Source organism: Mesocricetus auratus, unplaced genomic scaffold, assembly GCF_017639785.1.
Source record: "Mesocricetus auratus isolate SY011 unplaced genomic scaffold, BCM_Maur_2.0 Super-Scaffold_100010, whole genome shotgun sequence".
Taxonomy (NCBI): Eukaryota; Metazoa; Chordata; class Mammalia; order Rodentia; family Cricetidae; genus Mesocricetus; species Mesocricetus auratus.
In genome coordinates, this window is record NW_024429194.1 from 81,188,168 (window position 1) to 81,209,173 (window position 21,006).

The 21,006-nt window shown below is 47.2% G+C and overlaps 1 protein-coding gene across 6 annotated transcripts in view; it reads left to right on the forward strand.

Annotated features, from left to right (window-relative positions):
- The window catches only part of Efcab6 (EF-hand calcium binding domain 6), a 185,239-nt gene that overhangs the window by 89,851 nt on the left and 74,382 nt on the right, over positions 1 to 21,006 (forward strand). For 5 of the 6 annotated variants that reach the window (XM_040754059.1, XM_040754061.1, XM_040754060.1 and 2 more), the window contains 4 exons: positions 235 to 383; positions 14,525 to 14,635; positions 17,164 to 17,272; positions 19,120 to 19,287. In XM_040754059.1, coding sequence (XP_040609993.1) covers positions 235 to 383; positions 14,525 to 14,635; positions 17,164 to 17,272; positions 19,120 to 19,287 — 537 coding nt within the window. The remainder of the gene's footprint in view (positions 1 to 234; positions 384 to 14,524; positions 14,636 to 17,163; positions 17,273 to 19,119; positions 19,288 to 21,006) is intronic. The other variant, XM_040754064.1, reaches the window with a different exon arrangement.

Below are 21,006 nucleotides of genomic sequence, written 5' to 3' on the forward strand. Positions count from 1 at the left end.
CTTGCTGTCCCTCCCTGAGAAACTTGTCAGCAGTGAGTGGGGTGTTGTTTGTAGTGAACTCATCAATTAAACATTTGAGCTTCAGTACGTGCCACAGTAAACTTTTTGATCAGTTTTCAGAGATGGAGATGTGGGGAGGTTTTGGTTCAGAAAGAAAAACAAAAATGGTAGGGTTGGGTGGCTCCAGGATGTTGACTTGGCTGGATGCAACATTTGAATTTTAATTCCTTGCAGCTTTCAAAGTCTTATGAAAAGATCGAAAAAGCCCTAAGCGCAGGAGACCCCTCCAAAGGTGGCTACGTCTCTCTGAATTACCTGAAGGTTGTCCTTGACACTTTCGTATATGTGCTACCAAGAAGGATTTTTATCCAGTTAATGAAAAGGTAAGAATCCATTGTTTCTTGACAGGTTTCCCCCAGACATCAGCCGGGACAACACAGAAGAACCTCGTTTATTTTTTATTTAGTGCTTTAAACTTGGTGCCACCGAGATTTCCCCACATATGCAGAGGCAAAGAGAAAGGCCTACAAATCCACTCTCAGAGCTCAGTCCCCAGCTTGAGAGCCCCCAGGCGCCTACAGGTCCTCAGTCACTGCATTTGCACCTCTGCTCATTGGCCTTAACCCGGATGTCTGAGAAAACAAACATCAAGCCTTCATTTCCGTTTGCGCCTCCAAAAGATGCAAGCTCTTTATAATGCCACGACAGTCTTCATACCAAACAGAATTGCCACTGCTATTAGTAAATATCTGTCCAGGGCCCAAGTGTGACCACTCAGCTCCTGTTCTCTTTTTCAGTATCTGAGAGTCCGAATGGAAATCATTCTGCACATTGCCATCTGTGGCTCACCTCATTTCTTAGTTATGTCTCTGTTGTTGTGATAAAACATTGACCAAAAGCAGCTTGGTGGAGGAAAGCGTTTATTTCCTCTTCAGTGTCTAGGTCACACTCCATCACTGAGGGAAGTCAAGGCAGGAACCGAGGCAGAGGCCATGGAACTCACAGCGTGCTCAGTCTGCTTTCCCACTGCACCCAGGACCACTAGCCTAGGGGAGATGCTGCCCACAGTGAGCTGGGTCCTCCTACATCAGTCAAGAAAGTGCCTCACATAGTCTGGTGGGGGCGTTTTCTCAATTAAAGTTCATGCATCCAAAATGACTCTAGCTTGTGTTAGTTTACATAAAACCAGCCAGCACACCTTGATTCCCTGTTACTCTGCTGGCTTCCTCCCATCTGTTCCTTTTATACAAAGCTAGATTCATTGTCCCTTGGTGTTTCTTACAGCCTGGATTTGGTTGTTATAACCCACAATACTATTTCCTAAGTCCCCTCTCCCTCCTGCAGCTCCCCCCCTCCCCTGAACTGGCACCCGTGAGGACCCATGGCTGTGGTTTTATTTATCTGCTTCAGGCAAAACTGCTCCACAGACTGGTGAAATGTGTGGGCCGCCCGTCTGTCTGTTCATGTTAGCTGTCTCTGTCAATCAGACACAGATCCCATAGTTCCCTAGAGACCGCAGGGTGGTAATATTCCGTTTGTTCTTCTACGGTGTTACAGTGCTTCTGTGATGAGAGACTGCCGTCTCCACAGTTAGATAAGAAAGTCAGAGACTAGGGAGACAGCTCGGCGTGCAAAGCACTTGGCACGCAAGCGTGAGGACCTGAGTTCAGATCCCCAGGACCCACGTAAAACTGGACTCAGGGACATTCATCTTCTGTACCTCGGCACTGCTGTGGCGAGATCAGAGGACACGGGAGTTCTGGGAAGCTCAGGCCTCCCTTATACAGCTGAGAACAAGGCGCTGTCTCCAGCAAGGTGGGAGGCAAGGACTGGCACCGGAGCCCCATGACCTCCACGTGTGCATAGCCTGCTCCTCCACATCACATGTGCGTAGCCTGCTCTTCCACGTCACATGTGCGTAGCCTGCTCCTCCACATCACGTGTGTGTAGTCTGCTCCTCCACACATGTGTGTAGACTGCTCTTCCACATGTGTGCATAGCCTGCTCCTCCACATCACGTGTGTGTAGTCTGCTCCTCCACACATGTGTGTAGCCTGCTCCTCCACACATGTGTAGCCTGCTCCTCCACATGTATGTGTAGCCTGCTCCTCCACATGTGTGCATAGCCTGCTCCTCCACACGTGTGTAGCCTGCTCACGTCTCATACAAATCAAAAGATGTCAACAACAAAACCAAGTACAGTGCTCAAAGAAATGTCATTGGCTTGACCCTTCTGTGGCTGCTTTTCAAAATAAGGAGTTGTCCACCAGCCTCTTCCACAGAGAACAATGGAAATCTTTTTCTAATAGCCTTTTCTTAGTTATTATGAGTTCTCAAATTTAAATGGATTTCATACGTCCTAATTCACCACAGTTATTTTCTCCCCCTGCTTCCCTCTCTCTCTGTCTGTCCTTCTTCCTCCTTGTTAATGTCCTCAGACATGGTCTCAGACTTTGTAGCCTAGGCTGGCTTTGAACTTGAAACCTGTCTGCCTCAGCCTCCCAGGTGCTGAGATAACTGGCAGCACCACCGTGCCCAGCTGGTTAGAGTCAGACTCGCTGAGACTCCATTGTTACCTCTTGGCTGGTGGGGCTTTTTCACGCTGGTGTCCGTGTCACGTCGCTGGGGCCAGTATGGACTCTGAGAGCCTTTTTGCTTTCTGAGATGATAAAACATCCAGTCTCCTCTACCCCTTGCCTGACACCAGAATCGGTGATCTCTGCAAGGAACCCCTGTGCCATTCAGGTGGGCGTGAGGCACTTAGAGACAAAAATACTGCTTGCAATAGTCTTGTTTTCTTGTGCAAGTCACACAAAGTGCCTCGTCTCAGGGTGGCAAGATGGAAAGGGTGTCCTGTGTAACTCTAGGTGATGAGAGCCATCTTGAGCTTGTCTAGAAAAGATGCCTGAGAGCAGCAGAAGAGCCCAGCACCACACCATGCATGGCAGAGAGGAACCCTGCCCAGGATTTCCAAAGCAAGTCGCAAATTGGGCCCAGTGAGTGGCTCTGTGGCTCAGAAAACAGCTCTGTTGAATGACCAACCTCGGGACTTATTTCTCGGATAGCTAGAGACCATCTAGAACCCCTTCTTAGCCTCAAAATTCATAATAGTAATGGAACAGAAATAATGGAAGCAGCTAGAAGATGCTCCTCCCCTCGCCCAACGCTCTTTACTGCCCCACATCCTCATTCACATGCCTAAGAAACGTTTCCATTTGTAGTCAGGTACACCTACAGTGTTGCTTTGATTTTAAAAATAGAAATGGCTGTCTTAGACTCCTTTCCTATTGGCTTCATATTCTTGGAAATTATCATTTTAATGAATGCATGAAATGTCATTCCGCTAACATTTACCGAGCGCCTTCCTCTGCCAGACACTGTGCTAGGTGCTAAAAATGCTGAAAGAGACAATGACTAGATCCCAGCAGGGGTGACTTGCCAAGTGATGAGTACCATGGGCATATAGAATGAGCATACTAGGGATGCAGGTGGACACCATGTTCTCTTGGTACAACCTCTTCTTCAGGGACCCAGAGCTCTCTGAGGCCCTTTTTGTGCTTACCCAGAATCCCCAGGGTACAGTGCCAAAAACAAGAGCAAAGCGAATGTCCCAGTGTCTGCGTCATGATTTTTACATACGGCTTGGCATCTCCAACTTGAAAATCCAAATTCCAGGCTGTGGAGATGGCTCAGTGGGTAACGGCACTTGTTGTTCAAGGCTCATGAATGACCTGCGTTCAGTCCCTGGAACCCACCTACAGGAGAGCGCTGACTCAGTGAGATTGTCCTTTGACCTCCACACATGCTCTGAGGCATGCCCCTGCCCCACATACACAATAATACATTTCAGAAAGAAAAAACACATTTTGAAGTGGTTCTGAATCTGGAACTTTCTGAGCTCTGATGTGACATCCGAGGGTCCCATTTCAAATACAGGCAGGCTCACAGAAGTCCTGTGTCACATAGTCACAAGGCAGTAATAGTGTATGGAACACACAGACAGTTTGTGTCTAGACTTGAGGTCCCTCACTGTTTATGGAAGTATTCCAAAACTCAAAGCAATCCCAAATCAAACTATTTCAGATATAGGACAGCCACCCAGTGTGACACCCATGTCCCCTGTCACAGACCTGAAGGCGCATGTGTGGGCATCTCACAAAAATCACAGGTTGCCAGTCTTTTCTAGCATTGAAACACTGTGGTACTTTTCTGCCTAGTGTTTGCCAGGTGTCTTCTACTGGCCAAGCCTGTTAAGCAGGGTTTCACAGAGTTGCCCTGGCTAGCCTCAACTCAGTCCTCCTGTCTCAGCCTCCTGAACCCTGAAGCTGTAACCATGCCCCACTCACTATGCCAAGCTTTCCCAACTTCCTTTTTTCTTTTCCTCTCTAGCTTAATCAAGCTAACAGGAGTCTCGGTTGTTTAACCTTTCTTAACCACTGAGCCATCACTCCAGCCCTTGTTTAGCATTTCAAAAACTCAACTCTTAGCTTCACGATCTTTTTTATTTTCTAACATTTTCTAGACTCGGATGTATTTCTCCTCTGATCTTTGCTGCCGATTCTGTGTCTGTGGTTCTTTTTAGTGGTTTATTTTGGTTTTTGGTTTAAGATTAACTTGCTGAAGATTGGAGATAATTCTCTTCTCCTTCCCCACCCCCTCTCTCTGTATTCATGTTTCTAAAATTCCTTCTGTGTCCCCCCCACTCCTAAGGTCCCAAGGACAAACTAGGGTATGATTCTGCCAAAGTTCACTCTGTGGAACCAGTGAGTTTATCAGGCTTCCTACGGAGCGTAGGTGAAGGGGGTGTAGGTGTGTCTAGCCCAACAGGAGGGACCCAGAAAGCCTTTACCTGGCAAGGATGAGGGCTTCCACTTACTTGCGTAGATGTAGCCCCCCCCAGTCTTTCTTATGCACTCTAGCTCTCCCATGATCACATGCAGTTAAGGCAGAGTTGCCAACAACAGGTGGTAAGGAGGTCAGAAATTCAGGTGAGGGTCTCATAACCCTCTGCCAGGGTGCAGTCGACAAGCCCAGCTGGGAGGACCTTTTGCCAGAGGGTGCAGCCGAATCCCAAGATGGCAGTCGTGTGGCTCAGAGGGTAGACTCCCACACCAGTTCCAGTGCGGGCACGCACATGTGGAGGTCAGAGGGCAGCTTTGGGGAGCTGGTTCTCTCCTTTCACCTTCTCAGGCAGGGTCTCTCTTGTTCTGGCCACTGCACAGCATGCTGCATGCTGGCTGACCTTCCTGAGGGCTGAGGGCACGCATCGCCGTGTGGTGTTTCTGCAGGGCTCCCCAGCTGTCCTCGCAGAACGGCTCCCGGGCAGTGTACGTTGCCATCACAGATTCGCTTCCTCTCCCGCGCTGCACATTAACGTCATTTTAAATATTGATCGTGCACGAGGCACGAATCGGTGGCCTGTTATTGTCTTAATTTGTCTTTCTGGGGCTGACTCTGAGGTTGGCCACCTCCAGGTGCCAGCCTGCTGTGACTCTGCCTCCCTTGGTGGGAATCTTCCTCACGTCCTAATGGGCTAATGGCCCGAAGGAAGGGTTTAGAGTCAATTTTATCACCTTCAGGTTTAATTCTTTATAATCATGTATGCATCAAAGGAGAACCTGTGTAAGAGCTCTCCCAGCTTGCTATTTCCTTTTCATTAACACGATACTTTAGCATCTCAAAGTTTGTATTTTAATATAATCAAACACATCCATCTTCTCTTGTTCAATGTCTTCTGTCATTTAAAATTTGTCACTCATCGTTCCTGCCCAACTTGGGCAAGGAGCTTGCTCTAGCTCATGTTGTCTCATTCTTAAAATTAAACGCTTCAATCCGTTGTAATATAAATTGGATATTCAAGTTAAATTTTTCCCAATCTATGATTTATTTTCCTGTTGTTGTTTGTCAAATTATCCATCCTCTCTCCATTGTTGTAAAAATAGCTCATCTGTAACTTTTTCCATGTGTGTGTGTGTGTATGTGCACGCGCGTGTGTGTGCGTGTGTGTGTGTGTGTGAGCACTCGTGCACATACGCACACACCCATGTGCTCATTGTACATCAGATGTAGAGGTCAGAGGTCAACTTCCAGGAGTCAGTCTCCCCTTCTGCCATGTGGGTTTGGGTCACCAGGCTTGACAACAACCCCTGTTATCCAGCTGGTTTTGGTTTGCCAGATCTTAAATGATTGCTCATCGTTGAGCCGACCTGTATTCCCTGTACTATTACATCAGTTTAGATTTCTACAGTGCACAAACATTTCTCTGTAGACCCCATCTGGAGTGGCCTATCCACTGAACAAAGACAAGCCATTTATTTTCCATTATGGCTTTAGAGAGAACGCTGCCTCCCCATGCTGTCAGTTTCTTGTTCTTAACCCTATTTCTTCTGTTTAAACGGTGAATGTTAAAGACTCACTAATTCATCATCCCCTATGAAGGGAAGCCCTGCTGGATTTTATTGTGAGCAACCTGTACTGGGGGCCTGGGCTGGAAGCAGAGAGTCACGAGTGCCTGTGAGGAGCAGTGCTGGGGTCACTTGGTCCTCAGGGTTGTACCCATATCGCTCTTGCTTTTACCTGGTCGTCCTTGACTACTGTCTGTCCTGGACTCAGAGCATCAAGGGAAACCAGACGTAGTCTAAATATTTCTGATCTTACCCCCACTGTCTGACTTTGTCTGCAAAGTACCCACTCCTGAGGATTCCCAGCTGCTCCGTTCACAGTCACCCTTGACCAGAAACAAGTGAAAGGCAGTGCACTGGGTGTCTTGGTTAGCAGGCTCCCTCCTGCCTAGACCATCTGCAGCTACTTTCTACTGCCCAGCAAAGATACTTCCTTATGTAAATGGTCAGAGTCACTGGCCCAACCCAGGACACCACTCAAGCATGCATCCCATTGTTTGTGATTGGTGGCACAAGGACCAGCAGCCTTTTACTTTAAAGGGACTACTCCAACCAAGACGCCAAGTCCCTCGGCACTCTACGAGATGGTGGAGCTTCATGGCATCCTCTCCACCCTTGGGACTCACATGACTCTCTACAGCCTCCGGGGTACTTTCTCCTTCATGCGATGATCCTTACTTCAGAGTACAGGAGACACAGAGTAGTGAAAGCAAAAGCAGTTTACTTTGTGGCCTTGCAAAGGCAAAATCAGCTTAGAGAACAGGCAAAAGTGACCGGTGAATCTGATCACAAAGTGATGGTTTTATATTCTTTTTTTTTAAAAAAGATTTATTTATTTATTTATTAGGTATGCAGTGCTCTGTCTGCATGTGTCTCTACAGGCCAGAAGAAAGCACCAGATCTCATTACAGATGGTTGTTTGTCATCCACTTGCTGGGACCTTTGGAAGACCAGCTAATGTTCTTAACCACTGTGCCATCTCTCCAGCCCCAGTTTTATATTGTTAATCAGACCTCTCTACCCCCTGAATTCCTCATCATGAGTTATTCTAAGAGGTACACTCTGCTCAGTGTCTAGCATTGTCCCCTCCCCAGATTCCTTATCCTATTGGTTCAGGTCATAAAACTTTATCTAATGCACATCCTGGGCCTTGAGAGTCCCTCCTTTTCTGACCCATGACCTGCCATATGGCAGAGTGCCTGTAACCTAGGGTAAAGTGACAGAGCTTAGAGAAGCAGGTCGTGGTTGCCCACTAGGGAAGATGGGCCTGTGGACTCTCCGAGGAGCTCTAAGTGCTCTCATACTGAAAATGGCCTCCACAATGACTCATTTCTTACAGGTGTCCAGTGTGATGGTTGTGGCACATGAGAACAGGGCAGCTTGCAGGAGTCAGTCTCCCCTTCACATTTTGTCCCCACAGGAAGCAGGTGGCTCAGTGGTTCTAAGGCGACGAGAAAGTCTGCTGCTGTCCCTGCCATGTGAAGGAACCTGTGCTGTGAGTCAGTTTGTCCCCAGCTGCACAGGCGATGTCAGGGCTTGTGGACTTCCATGTGCGATTGCATTGTCACCTCACTCCACAGTCATTGCCCCAGGCCCAAGGAGCTTTTGCATTGACCACCCAGGTGGCTTCAGTGGAAACACAGCAGGAACCAGCGCACATCTTTTCACTCTTTAGCAATAGCCCCAGTTTCCCTTGCCCAACGAGGGTGCATGGGGAAGTTGGACTGTCTATGTTTTCTGGTGTGAATGATGTGAAGTGCTGTTTCCTCTGGGCCCATCCTGTCACAGTTGCTCTTATCTCACCTACCGATCAGGGCAAGGGCTTCATACTGACCAGCAACCCAGATCTTCATCACGTGTTTTGGAGCTGGTAAAGCAACTACAGGTTAAGCCTGTAATCTCCAGGGGCCTCCTGGGAAATGGACTTTCACCCATCACCTCTGTGAGCCTCAACTCTACCCAGCAGACCTTGCTGGTTCTGTGACTTTCCATGATCTTCACCCTTTAGAGCCCTGTTTGCCGACACCCCAGCTGCCTGGGGTATCTTTTCGTAGTACAATCACCTTGGTGCATGGTGGACAAACCTGCCTGCTTGAGTGATATGCTCTGGAGACAAGGCTAAGAGGAATCTCAGCTGTAGCCTTGACTGTTTTGCAAGCTTGTTCTCTATGTATATCTGGAAGCATCCTTGATCCAGGAACTCTGGGTCTGAGTGCTAGGCTATGTTTGTGTCTTGGGCAAAGGCCACAAATTTCTACATAAAGGGGTCAACTTGGCAATCTGTTCACTCTGCCTGGGGCTTTCTGTGTGAACCTCCAGAACCAAGCATACCCGACTTCCCCTTGTTCCTACCTGAGTACCCTGTGGGCACTTCATTATGGCCAGAAATCTTAATATGCATGAGCATCTGACCATTCAGTGGTGTGTGGTGACTCCTTTAATCCACAACTGCAGGAGTGCTCCAGCAGGAGCTTGGGTCTTGGCAAAGAAACATCGTCTGTGTCCTGACAATGAAGCCAAGCAATACGTACCGTGGTTGCCTCTCAGCTCATGCCCAGGTGTCAGTGTCCTACCCATGGATGCATGAGAGCACAGAACAGGGAAGCTAGAGGGGCAGGCAGAAGGCCCTGTGTCCACCTAGGTCACTGACCACTCTGGGCTCACCGTGGAGGACAGGGCCTTCCAGGTTTGCCGTATGTAGGAAGGAGCTCAGTGGAGTTGAAGGCAGGAGAGAGAATGGGTAATGCTCATTAGAACAAAACCAGTGTTGCTGCAGAGCAGCCACAAGAAGCAGAGTCAAGGCCAGCAATGCAGGTGTAGACTCCCTATCCCCTAGACTACATGGCTGGTTTAGCAGGCAAGAGGCACAGATAAAGCTGCCCAGAGGGTGACAGTGACTGAAGACGGGGCAAGGTTGAAGCTTTAGGCACCGAAGAAGGGACAGTGTCAGCCATGGCGGTTCTGTCTCCTCTTTCCATCTCCCTCCTGTCCTCTCCTCTTTCTTCTGTCTTCCTCCTGTGCTGCATCCTGCACGGAACTCCTGCTTGTGTCCTCCTAGTGAAGCTAGCTCTCGGGGTCCTGGACTCACATGACTCCTCTCAGATCTTGGCACTCTTCGTTGCCTCCTTCGACACTAGCCATTGTCCAGCCATGCAGCTTTTAGCCGTGTGATGCGTCACAGTGTTTCTTCTGCCGCTTGCTGCATGGTGGATGCAGCTGCTGCTGCTGTGATTCTCCACCCGGATCCCTGGGGTGGGGAACACACAGGGAGCAGGGAGCAGGGAGCAGGGAGCAGGGAGCAGGCTCTCACCTCAGGATCCAGAGCAGGGCTTGCCTGGGGCAGAGAATGATCCATGGGTGCTGAAGAGAGGCCAAAAGTCAGGTTCAGGAATATGACCCAGTGTGTCTGTACAAGACCCAGGGTTTGATCCACAGTCTCATGTGGAGGACGGCTGTCTCTCTGTGGTTTAGGTTAATAGTGCTCTCTATGGAAATCCTGGGGAAAGTATGTTCTGTGTTTATTCATGTTAATTAAAGAGCCATGTGTGTTTCAAACAGGAAAACGAGGAAACTATAAAGGAAAAAGTAGATAATCTGGACTCATAATAGCTAGTGCTACCACTAATATAGTCAGAGATAATGCTGCTAATGTAGCCACTGCTAATATAGACAGAGATAGCTGTTGCTAGTACATTTTCTACTTGACTTCAGAGTCTGTGAGCACACACACTCACATATCCATACTCTCATGTATTCATAGCTGGGAACATCTGAGGTATAATTATGGTCTGTTTTCTCACAGACTCTTGCATCAAAAAGCATTCTCATTCTATTTAAAAAGCTGAAATGCGTTTTGTCATTCCTCAAGTCAAAGGGCTTGAACCATTTTAAGGTTTGTATTACATATTGTTAAAATGCAATGCACAAAGGTGTTAATTTATTCTTACAGGGGAGGCTCACCAGAGTGGTTTTTGGCAGGCATTTAACACTGGGGCTTTGGAATCCTTGCTAATTGATAGTCAGCAGCATAGGTTCTTGTTTTGATTTGACTGTTCTTCATCTGGAGTGATGTTTCTCTCTCTCTCTCTCTCTCTCTCTCTCTCTCTCTCTGTGTGTGTGTGTGTGTGTGTGTAGGTCATAGGGAAACTTGTAGGTATTGGTTTTCTCCTCCCATTCCAAAGATTGAACTTGAGTGTCCCCCCAGCCCTATCATCAGTCCATTGTTTTCCATTAACAATATTTATGTGGCCCCTTTAAAGTGTGTTCACAGGCTTTGTTTACTCTCCATGGTTTTACCCTCTCTTCCCTAGCTCTGTTGAAGTTTAACTTCTGTGCCATTCTTCGTTGTATAGTTTGATGAGTTTGAACAAGGGTGCATTGTGTGATTGCTGCCTCAGTTGAAATAGACAGCTATGGTTTTTACTCTTTCTTGTCCTTTGTAGTCAGCCAACTCCTCCTACCACCACACACACACACACACACACACACACACACACACACGCACGCGCGCACACACATGCATGCACCAATACAATTACATATATATTTTTTAAAAGATTTCTTTTTAATGATGTGTATATGTGTGTGGGTAGGTATGTGCACATTGGTGCCACTGTCTTTGGAGGCTAGAAGAAGGCATCTGATCCCGGGGGGCTGGAGTTAGAAGTGGTTGTGAACCCCCTGATGTAGGTGCTGAGAACCAGACTTAAATCCTCTGAAAGAGCAGCAAGCACTCTTAACAGCTGAGCCATCTCTCCAGAATTAAAAAAAGAATTAAACATGGAATTTTTAAGAATTACATTTCCGGGCTGGGTGGTGGTGGCGCATGCCTTTAATCCCAGCACTCGGGAGGCAGAGGCAGGTGGATCTCTGTGAGTTCGAGTCCGGGCTGGACCGACAGTCTCCAAAACAATACAGAGAAACCCTGTCTCATAAAAACCAAAAAAAAAAAAAAAAAAAAAAAAAAAAAAGAATTACATTTCCGGATGTGGTGGTGCACACCTTTAGTCCCAGTGTTTCAGAGGCAGAGGCAGAAAGATTTCTGTGAGTTTCAGACTAGCCTGGGCTATACAGTGAGATTCTGTCTCAAAACAAAAGTTACAATTCCACCCATTTGTGGCTATGAATTAGAATTGTAAGTGATTTTAAATTATTATTTTTATGTTTATGAATGTTTGGCTTCCATGTGTATCTGCACACCACATGTGTTCCTGGTGCCCATGGAGGCCAGAAGAGGGTAGCAGAGCGTTTGATGGCTGATGCTATCGTGTCTGTTGCGTGAGCCAGGGCCTCCGTTCCTGGTGTCCCTCAGAGTGACAGTGGAGGAGTGTGAACAGCCAGCTCTCCTAGAGACAGTCTAGCTGTTTTCCAAGGGAATGGTTGGCCAGAGCTCCTACTTGGGGTAGCCAGGTACAGGAAGAGATCTGACAGTTGTCATTCAAGTGACTGATGGCTTGTCCCCCATAGTTCAAATTGTTCAAAGAGGAAAAAGCACAAAATGAAACACATTAAATTGTGTGTGTGCACACATATACGATAGGTTCAACATAAAGTTGTCACTCTCCAAAGTGCTTAACTTTGAATAGAGGCTCTTAGTGAGGTCTGCATCTCCCTGTCTCAAGCCAACCAGGAGCCCACATCCCTACCCTCTGTGGCCAGCCAGAGTGTTTATGGTACCCAGGTGTCCGGTGTCTAGTGTAGACAATGATGGCATTTCTACAGTGGACTATTGTTGCACCAGAGGCTCAGCCTGCTGCCCCAGATGGCCCAAGTCAGTCAGTGGAAGGTAGGGCTGGCAGAAAACAGTGCCACCCGCATCTGCAAACCTCCGGGACAAAGACAGCCACTCACTCCTTCAGGTTGTTCTTGTCACACAGTGGACAATAATGAAAGAAAACACCCAGAGACGAGTGAGATTAACTAAGGCCAGAGGGAGGCCTGGTTCAGCTTTGGAACCCCATCAGGCATCTTACAGTCTACCCTGTGTGCTGAGGGCGGGCTCACAGCAAGCCCCCCCCTACTTTCTGTACTTTGAAAATATCATCAGTGTAAGTCAGTGGTTTTCAACCTGTGGGTCCCAACCTACTTGGAGGTTGGACAATCCTCCCTCAGGGGTTGCCGAAGACCATCAGGAAACAGACATTTACATTAGGATTCATAACAGTAGCAAAATTACAGTTTTGAAGTAGCAATGAAATAATGCCATGGTTGGGGTCCCCACAGCGTGAGGGACTGTATTGAAGGCTGCAGTGTTGGGGAGGCCGAACCCAGTGATGGAACCAAAGAATTCAAGTTTTCAATCCAGTTTTCATGCAGATTCGTAAAGCAGCAGCCTGTCTCACGCTGGCTTTGGGTGTCCGATGGGATGTTTCTGTGTGAGCTTTTGGTAGTCCTGTTGTGGAGGGATGTGTGATATTAGCATCTGACCCACGTGGGAAGCTGAGGTACTTGACCAGACACTTGCCTGTTACCCCCCTCATACACACACTGCCTCTGTGCCTTTATCCCTTAAGAACTCCCCTGACTATCACTGCAGTGGTTTAACAGTTGAGAAAAGGAAGCCGCTTGTCAAAGGTCTCCCACTAGGAAGGGAAGGGACAGAGATTTGTGCTTGATCTCACTCCAGGATGTCCCTACCAGCATCTTTAGTCCCATGATTTGGGGGCCCCAACTCATAGGGCCACATCAATTTAGAAATGCACTTTTGACCGATTTTCAGTTATTCTTACTAAAGCTGTAATTATGCTGTCATGTCAGTGAGACTTTCTGGGCTCAGTTTCTGATTAGACAGAGACGCAGTCTCACAGCAAACTCCCCAGCTCTGTTTCTTACAGTCTTTCCTCCTCGTCTCCCGCAATGTTCCCAGAGCCTTGGGTGCAGGAGTTGTCTGGCTACACAGGGGCTGAACAAGAGCAGGGGGAAGACTGTGCGGCCTCAGCCCCAGACAAACAGTTGCAGACAACTAAGGGATGCTGGGAGTGGGAGAAAGTCCTCCCCAGGGAAGAGCACACCTGTTGGTTCTCCACCACCAAGTGGTCAGCCCCGAAAACACGCATTCAAGTAGCATTGCACAGACTGAACAGGTTATATGTAGGAAGACATATGTATATATGTACACGTATATGCATGTAACAACTACAAATGGAAAGAAAGAGGTCGTGAGCTTGAAAGACAGCAAGAAAGGCATATGGGAGGGTTAGGAGGGAGGAGCGAGAAGGAAGAAATGATGTAACATTAATCTCAAAAATAATTAAAAAAACTTGGTGTACCAGTTTATGTTGCTGCCATGGCAAAGACCTAAGTCCAATACCTCCAGTGTCATTAATATCTTCCTAATTCGCGGCAGGAGATGCCCAGTTAGGGCTCAGTGGACTTTTCCAGATCCTGCAGCCCCATGCACGTGCTGGCTCCTAGTTTCTTAGACATAGTGCCCCACTACTGCCTGTTAGTGGCTTTCTCCATGCGTAAGGAAGGATTCATGTGGGTCAACCGTACAGGCAAGGGTACCCTTCCACTCAGAGCTATCCTTGTTGTTATCATTACTGGTGTGTGTGAGTGTGTGTGTGTGTGTGTGTGAGTGTGAGTGTGTGTGTGTGTGTGTGTGTGTGTGTGTGTGTGTGTATTTAGCAGGGCTGGGGATTTAATCCAGGGCCTTGCAAATGCTAATTAAATACCCTACCACTGAGCTCTCCCACAACCTGAAAGGTCTACCCTGAACCACTGTACTGTCCTCTCTGCTATGTACAATAAACAGTGACACTGCTATGTACAATAAACAGTGACAGGCCCCAAAATAAGGTCATGGCTACTTCAATGACCAAGTTCATTGAATTTTTCAAGTAATGAGTTGGAAAAAATTACTTCATGAACATCAGAATTTTGAGCAAATCCCTTTGTTCCTTCCTTCCACTGGCAGAACAAGTTGACACAGGGTGCTAAGATCCTCTGATTTCCCCTTGCTTTGAAAGAATCAATCTGTGGTGCTATTTTACAAAATGACTTTGTTTGCCTTAGATTTGAAACTTCATATAAACTCATAGCAGCTGGTTTCGACTCACTATTAAGTATCTAACCCATGTGGTATTATAGGACAAACTGTTTAATGTTGTTTTCGTTTCATGCAGATTTGGACTTAAAACTACCACGAAAGTCAATTGGAAGCAGTTTTTAACCGCGTTTTATGAGCGACAGGGGTTGGGAGTCAGCAAGGCAATCCCCTTGAAGAAAAGAAGCAGGTATATTCAAAACCAGTGTACAAACCACAATATGCATTGGGTTAGAGAACATGTGAATTGGATTGCTTTTTTCATTTACTCAATGACTAACTGTCCTCATTGACTAATTGCCAACGTTTAACTAGTGTTTTAGGGTTTATAAATAATTTTGCATTCACTTCCCTTGTTTAAAGTTTCCTTAAACAGTAGGGAGCCACACACCCAGAGCTCGAAGGCTTCTCCAGCACACACAGCACCTGCTCACAGGGCTCCCTCAGCTCCAGGTGTGTCCCCAGAGACAGTGTGCCAGCACAGCACTCACACTCCTTGTGTTTTATGGAAAGGGAAATAACCTGCTTCCTGTTGCTCTGCTAGCGAGGTGGCAGTCATGGGAGTTTCTTGCCTCAGGCACCAGTGTTTGTTCCCTGCTGATGTCTGTTGTAACTTCTAACTGGAAGTTGTAGTGGCAACTCAGAAATGTAAAATAAATAAAGGACTGAGATGCCACTTTAGAAATTAGACTTTATCTCCGAGGAGTCTCTTGTTTGCCTTCTGTGTGATCTTTATTGATTACCACGCATAAGCCATGAAGAAATAGGAAAAGTGGTTTTTTGTTTTGTTGGTGATTTTTAAACAAATATATAATTTCATCAGGTGCATTGCGAGTACTTAGCCTTACTGCAAAGCAAAATGCACCAGAGTTCTCACTCTGCTTCACTGGGGTCTGCCACACCTGAGAACTTGGAGATATTTAATGACCACTGTGGCTATCAGCTTCACAGGTGTCCAGAGTTCCTCCTGCCCTGCTGTGAGGAGGCTCTGTGAGCATGTGTCTGAGGCGGTGCTGTGAGCATGTGACTGAGGAGGTGCTGTGAGCATGTGTGAGGAGACTCTGTGAGCATGTGTCTTGAGCAATTCCATTTTGCTACAGTTTTCTTGTCTGATAGCACATTGTTTAGGGCTATCAAGGATAAAATTAAAGTTTCATTTATTTGTGGCATTATTAAAAATTAGAGACAATGTCTCACTGTGTGGCCTAGGCTGACCTTGAACTTATCATGTTCCTGTGTAGGATTACAGGTGTGCGCCACATGTTCAGCTGCAGGCTCTCATTAGCTTTAAAACAGCAGCAGTCCTCCAGTAGGGGCAGTGAGCCTCCCAGGAGGCCCTTGGCAATATCGCAGGACATTTTTGATTGTCATGGTGGAGGTAATGATGTCTAGTGAATTCTTTGGTAGGGAGGCCAACAGGTGTAAGAGGTCTTCCTTTTTTTGTTTGTTTGTTTTTTTTTGTTGTTTTTACGAGACAGGGTTTCTCTGTATTGTTTTCGAGGCTGTCGGTCCAGCCCAGCCTCGAACTCACAGAGATCCGCCTGCCTCTGCCTCCCGAGTGCTGGGATTAAAGGCGTGCGCCACCAACGCCTGGCTGCCAGAGTATGTTTCTAAAAAGGAGTAGTAGGTGTGTTGCTTGCAGAGCTGTACAGACATTTTATCAAATCCCCAGCAAGTGTGAGAATGGTCCCCTATACAAACCATCCACTGCCAAGCTCGTGTCTTGTGAGAATAGAAAGTATCTATTGAGCAGTGAGGAAAGGGAGGCCCATAAGTGCATTTTATTACAAGGTATCTAAGTTTTCAGTTGCTGTAACAAAACATCATGACCAAGGCAACTTATTTTTAAAAAAGCATTTATTTGGGGCTCATAGTTGCAGAGGGTTAGAGTCCATAACCATCCTGGTAGGGAGCATGGCAGCAGACAGACAGGCATGGTTGTGGAGCAGTAGCTGAGAGCTCACATCCTTATCCACGAGTTGGAGGCAGAAAGAACTAACTGGGAATGGCATGAGCTTTTTGAAACCTCAAAACCCACCTACTGGGACACACCTCCTCCAAGACCACACCTCCTAATCCTTCCCAAACAGTTCCACCAACTGTCGACCAAACACTCAAATATATGAGCCTACGGGGGGGGGGCATTTTTATTTAGCACCATACAGGGGTCTGGTCTCCCTTTCTGAGCCTTGGCTCTCAAAGTGAATGACCATGTCCTCCAGAACACTCATATGGTTGATGGAGCTTCAGGGTAAAAAGTCAAAGGTGAAAAAAGACAAGAAGTCCTGGGGTGTAAGTGGCCCTGGTATCGTCACTGGAGGGCAGAGGCTGGGCTTCCCGTGCCCTCAGCTGTGGGACTGATGTGCTGCAGCTTACTGCCTGCCCCAGCGTCCAGGTGGCCAGCAGTCCTTGGTTTCCTTCTTGCCCTTTATGTGAGATCAATGAAAGATGTCTCACTAGAGTTGCTCAGCACTGGGGGCAGAGCAAAACAGGATGGGCCAGCTGATGGATGGCTGTGCACGTCCCCTTCAGGGCAGGTCTCTGTCGTATGTCTTCCTGCACCTAGGAGCAACCAGGCCTGCCCCTGTACACTGCCCTTTTTGAAGAAAAGAGCCCCGCAAAGCCAGTGAGAGCTGAAGGGCACTTGCTTTATGCACTAAGAACAAGTCCAAGGGTGCAGCAATATCCTTCCTGATTTTCTCCTGCTCCAATTTGCAGCGTTGACTCTAGAAACCAGTCTCGCAAGGAAAATATCATCAAGAAGTTATTCAGGTACTCGGAGGAGCGCTACACAGCCCTGAAGAAGGCCTTGTTAATTATCAGCACGGTAAGAGCCTGAGCCCTTCTCTGGGGAGACCCACTGGAGGTAGGAAAGTTCACAGTCAGCATATCCCGTGCGTGGAAAGGTGATCAGGAGGCTACAACTTGTCCAGGAGGGTAGCGTAGTCAGCGGGACAGAGTGGACAAGCGTGCAAAGGCATTACAGTTCTACACGCTGCTGCCGGGAATGAAAACTGGTACAACTGCTATGAAGAACAGTGTAATGGGTTCCTTAAAGATCAGATAATGGATACCTAGATTGTCAGCCAAGAGAAACATATCCTCAAAAGACGCAAGTATAAAATGTTTCAAGTGACACTGTTACGTTCTAACTGAATATAACCCAGACACAGATAAGTAGTTTGTGACATGTCCATATAATACCAATTAGGAATGAAAAGAAAGGGGATGCTGGGAGTGAGAGGGAACACAGTTGTTCAGGACACAGGTTTGGGGGTGATGCAAATGTCCTGGTATCCGTGATGGTGGCCATGCAATACTGGACATGCATCAGAAGTTATTAAGGAAGTTGTCAGTGATTCCTATTTGGATGTTTAAACACTGATTACCATTTTAAACCAAACCATAGACAGGCATATTTAGTTTAATTACCTCAGAGGACCTATGTTTCATAGCTGGGAGATGTGAGTACAAACACTTGCTATGCAAGCCTGAGGACTTGAGTTCAAATCCCCAGTACCCAGCAAAAGCCAGACATAGCCATGATCTGGGCACCTGGTGCCACGGAAAAGAAGGCAAGTGGATGGATGGCTGGTACTCTATGGCAGCCAGCCTTGCCCCAGGTTCAGAGAGAGACCCTGTCTCAATAAAGTGATACCAGGACACCCTTTAACCGTCTCTGGCCTTCACATGTAACACGGGATACCTGGACTCGTGTGTGCATACACCACACATGCACATGGAAAATAAAACAAAAATAAGAATTTCAGGGGCTCAGCACTTAAGATCACTTTCTGCTCCTTCAGTGGACCCAGGTTCAGTCCCCATCACCGACATCCTGAGACTCCTCTTCCAGGATGTCTGACACCCTCATCTGGCCTCCAAGGGCACCAGGCACACACGGATGCATGCATGCATGCGCACGCGCACACATACACACAGAGGCATTAACACATACATATATAAAAATAAACTAAAAAAAGAACTCTGCTCTCTTCTCAGCTTCTGAACCCACATTTATACAACACGGTGGCAATGAATGACAGCTGCTGACACTCAGAATGTCCCCCTCCAAGTCAGAGGCTCTGTATTCCCACCTTCCCAGAAAACAGGGGCTCTTAATTGTTCACATTTAGTTAACTTATCGACAGTGTTCAGTTCCATGGGAACATGCTTGCTTCAGAAGGTCTTGCTTCTAGTGTTTTCTTTGTGCAACATGGCAGAGATCTCTCCCTCAGCAACTGCCCGTCTGTGTAATCCATGGGGTTGGAGGCACTGGAAACACATCTGATTGCTATTCTGAGGAAATTGGCAAGTGATGGTGGAACAGAAGGGAAATTCTGAGCCATCAGGTGGGGCAAGGAGGAAGAGGGCTCTTCATGCTGTGGAGACCCTTGGGAGGGGTTGGCCTGTGCTCTCCAAAAGGACCCCATTCCTCCAGGCCACTGCCTACCTGTTTCCTGGGAGAGGAACTGTTGTAGAAAGAGCCTTGGAAAACCTTGGTGGCTCCCACAACTGCCCTGCTCTTGTTACATGTGGTGTATGTAGTAGCTGTTGACTGCTGTTTTAAGTCATGACTCATTTTGGCCAAAGCCTATGCTCTACTGTTGCTGAGGCTGTACATGGTGTTTCCTGCCTTTTAAAAAGTCTCTTTAAAAAATTCCTGATGCTCAGACACCCAACGGCCACATGACTTGGGAAGAACTGCGACACATTCTGAACTGCATGGTTGCAAAGTTAAATGACTCAGAATTCTACGAACTGAAGCAGACGTTTGACCCTGAGGGCACTGGAGCAGTGAAGGTCAGCTCCCTACTGGAGGCGCTGGATGACAGCCCTAAGGTAGGTTTGTGATGGTCTCTTGCCTGGGCCACTCCCAAAGTCAGGAAGCTTAAATTAACAACTTGACATTTCTACTTGTTTCGTTAAGTTACAGTTGAGAGATTGCTTGGTTTAAGTTTTTGTTTTCTAAAGTGTATCGAGGATGTTATCTGGTGTTTCTGGAAAACCTGTCCTAAAGTGGCAGGTGCTGGGCAGGGCTGAACTTACAGCCAGCTCTTGCAAAGGAGTATTTTGGAGTCACACCTGGTGGCAGCAGCACACACTTGTGGTCCTAGCACTTGACAGACTGAAGCAGGAGAAGTGCTGTGAGTTCAGGGCTACCCTGGGCTAAAGAGAGTGCCAGACTAGACAGGGCTACATAATAAAATGGCACCATGTCTCCAGAAATAAAATAAAATAAAACAACTGCAACAGAAACATGTTTGGGAAGAGGTCTCATGCCCTAATGTGACACAGTTTTAGGGATTGCTACCATCTCCCCCAGTGTCTACCAGTAGCTTCCAGTCATTGCTGCTTTTGACTGAAAACTCAGCAGTTTCATTAAAAGTAGCTCTGCAGCAGCAATTAGCACTGGCAATCGTTAAGAACATTTAAAAAGTCAGATTAGGCCAGGCGTTGGTGGTGCACGTCTTTAATCCCAGCACTTGGGAAGCAGAGGCAGGTGAATCTCTGTGAGTTCGAGGCCAGCCTGGTCTACAGAGCCAGTTCCAGGACAGCCTCCAAAACAATACAGAGAAACCCTGTCTCGAAAAACAAACAAATAAACAAAAAACAAGTCAGATTAGTTGCATGTGTCATTGTCAGAATGTTGGGCTATTTGCCTTCACCATAGAGGGAAATTACTATACCAAGCATGGACCTTCACACACTGAAGTGGGATGTACTAGGTCAAATGTATGGGTATGTCTATGCCTTCACACACACACACACACACACACACACACACACACACACACACACACACACTTCTTTTTAAGCATTAAAACTGTGGGACATGATGGAGGGCTTTGTGGTCCCACAAGTAAGACATTGGTTATGCCTATACCTGGCCATATGGGTCAGGAGGGATTGGATCTGTGTGCCCAGGTACATGGGTACACCTTGATTTAGCTTGTCATTGGTGCTTGAGAGCAAGACCAAATGAGTTTTCAGAGCACAGAGGTCATCTGGGGGTGGGGAGCTTGAGTCAGGGTTGAGTTTGTGGCTGCCATCTCCACGAGCTGCATCTGGGGGCAGCTAGTGTACCTCTTGAAGACACATGTCTTTTACAGCAAGATTGGTGACAGTAGCAGCCTGTGGCGTTGCTGTGGAAACTCAATATACACACCAAAAAAATGTTCCAAATCGGTCGCAGTCATTTTGGTAATTGCCTGAGTATCTCTTGCACAAGCACTGCCCACACCCTGGTCCTTCCTAACCCAGCTTGCAGAGTGAGCGGTACTTTTTAGCACCTTTCCCAACCCCAGTGTAGCTCAGGTCTACAGCGCTCAGGGCTTCTTACCCCTGGGCAGTGCAGCAGCTGTGCACATTTCCAAACCAAACCAAACTAAGACTGTAAGCAACCTCTCCATGCAGCAAGGGACATAATCGTTGCTTGATGTATCCCGAACAGTGACACATGTGCACATACACACACACACACCTGTCATATGTCTGTATACACATTCTCAAACCTGTCATGTGTATGTATATACACACTCAGACATATCATCTACATGT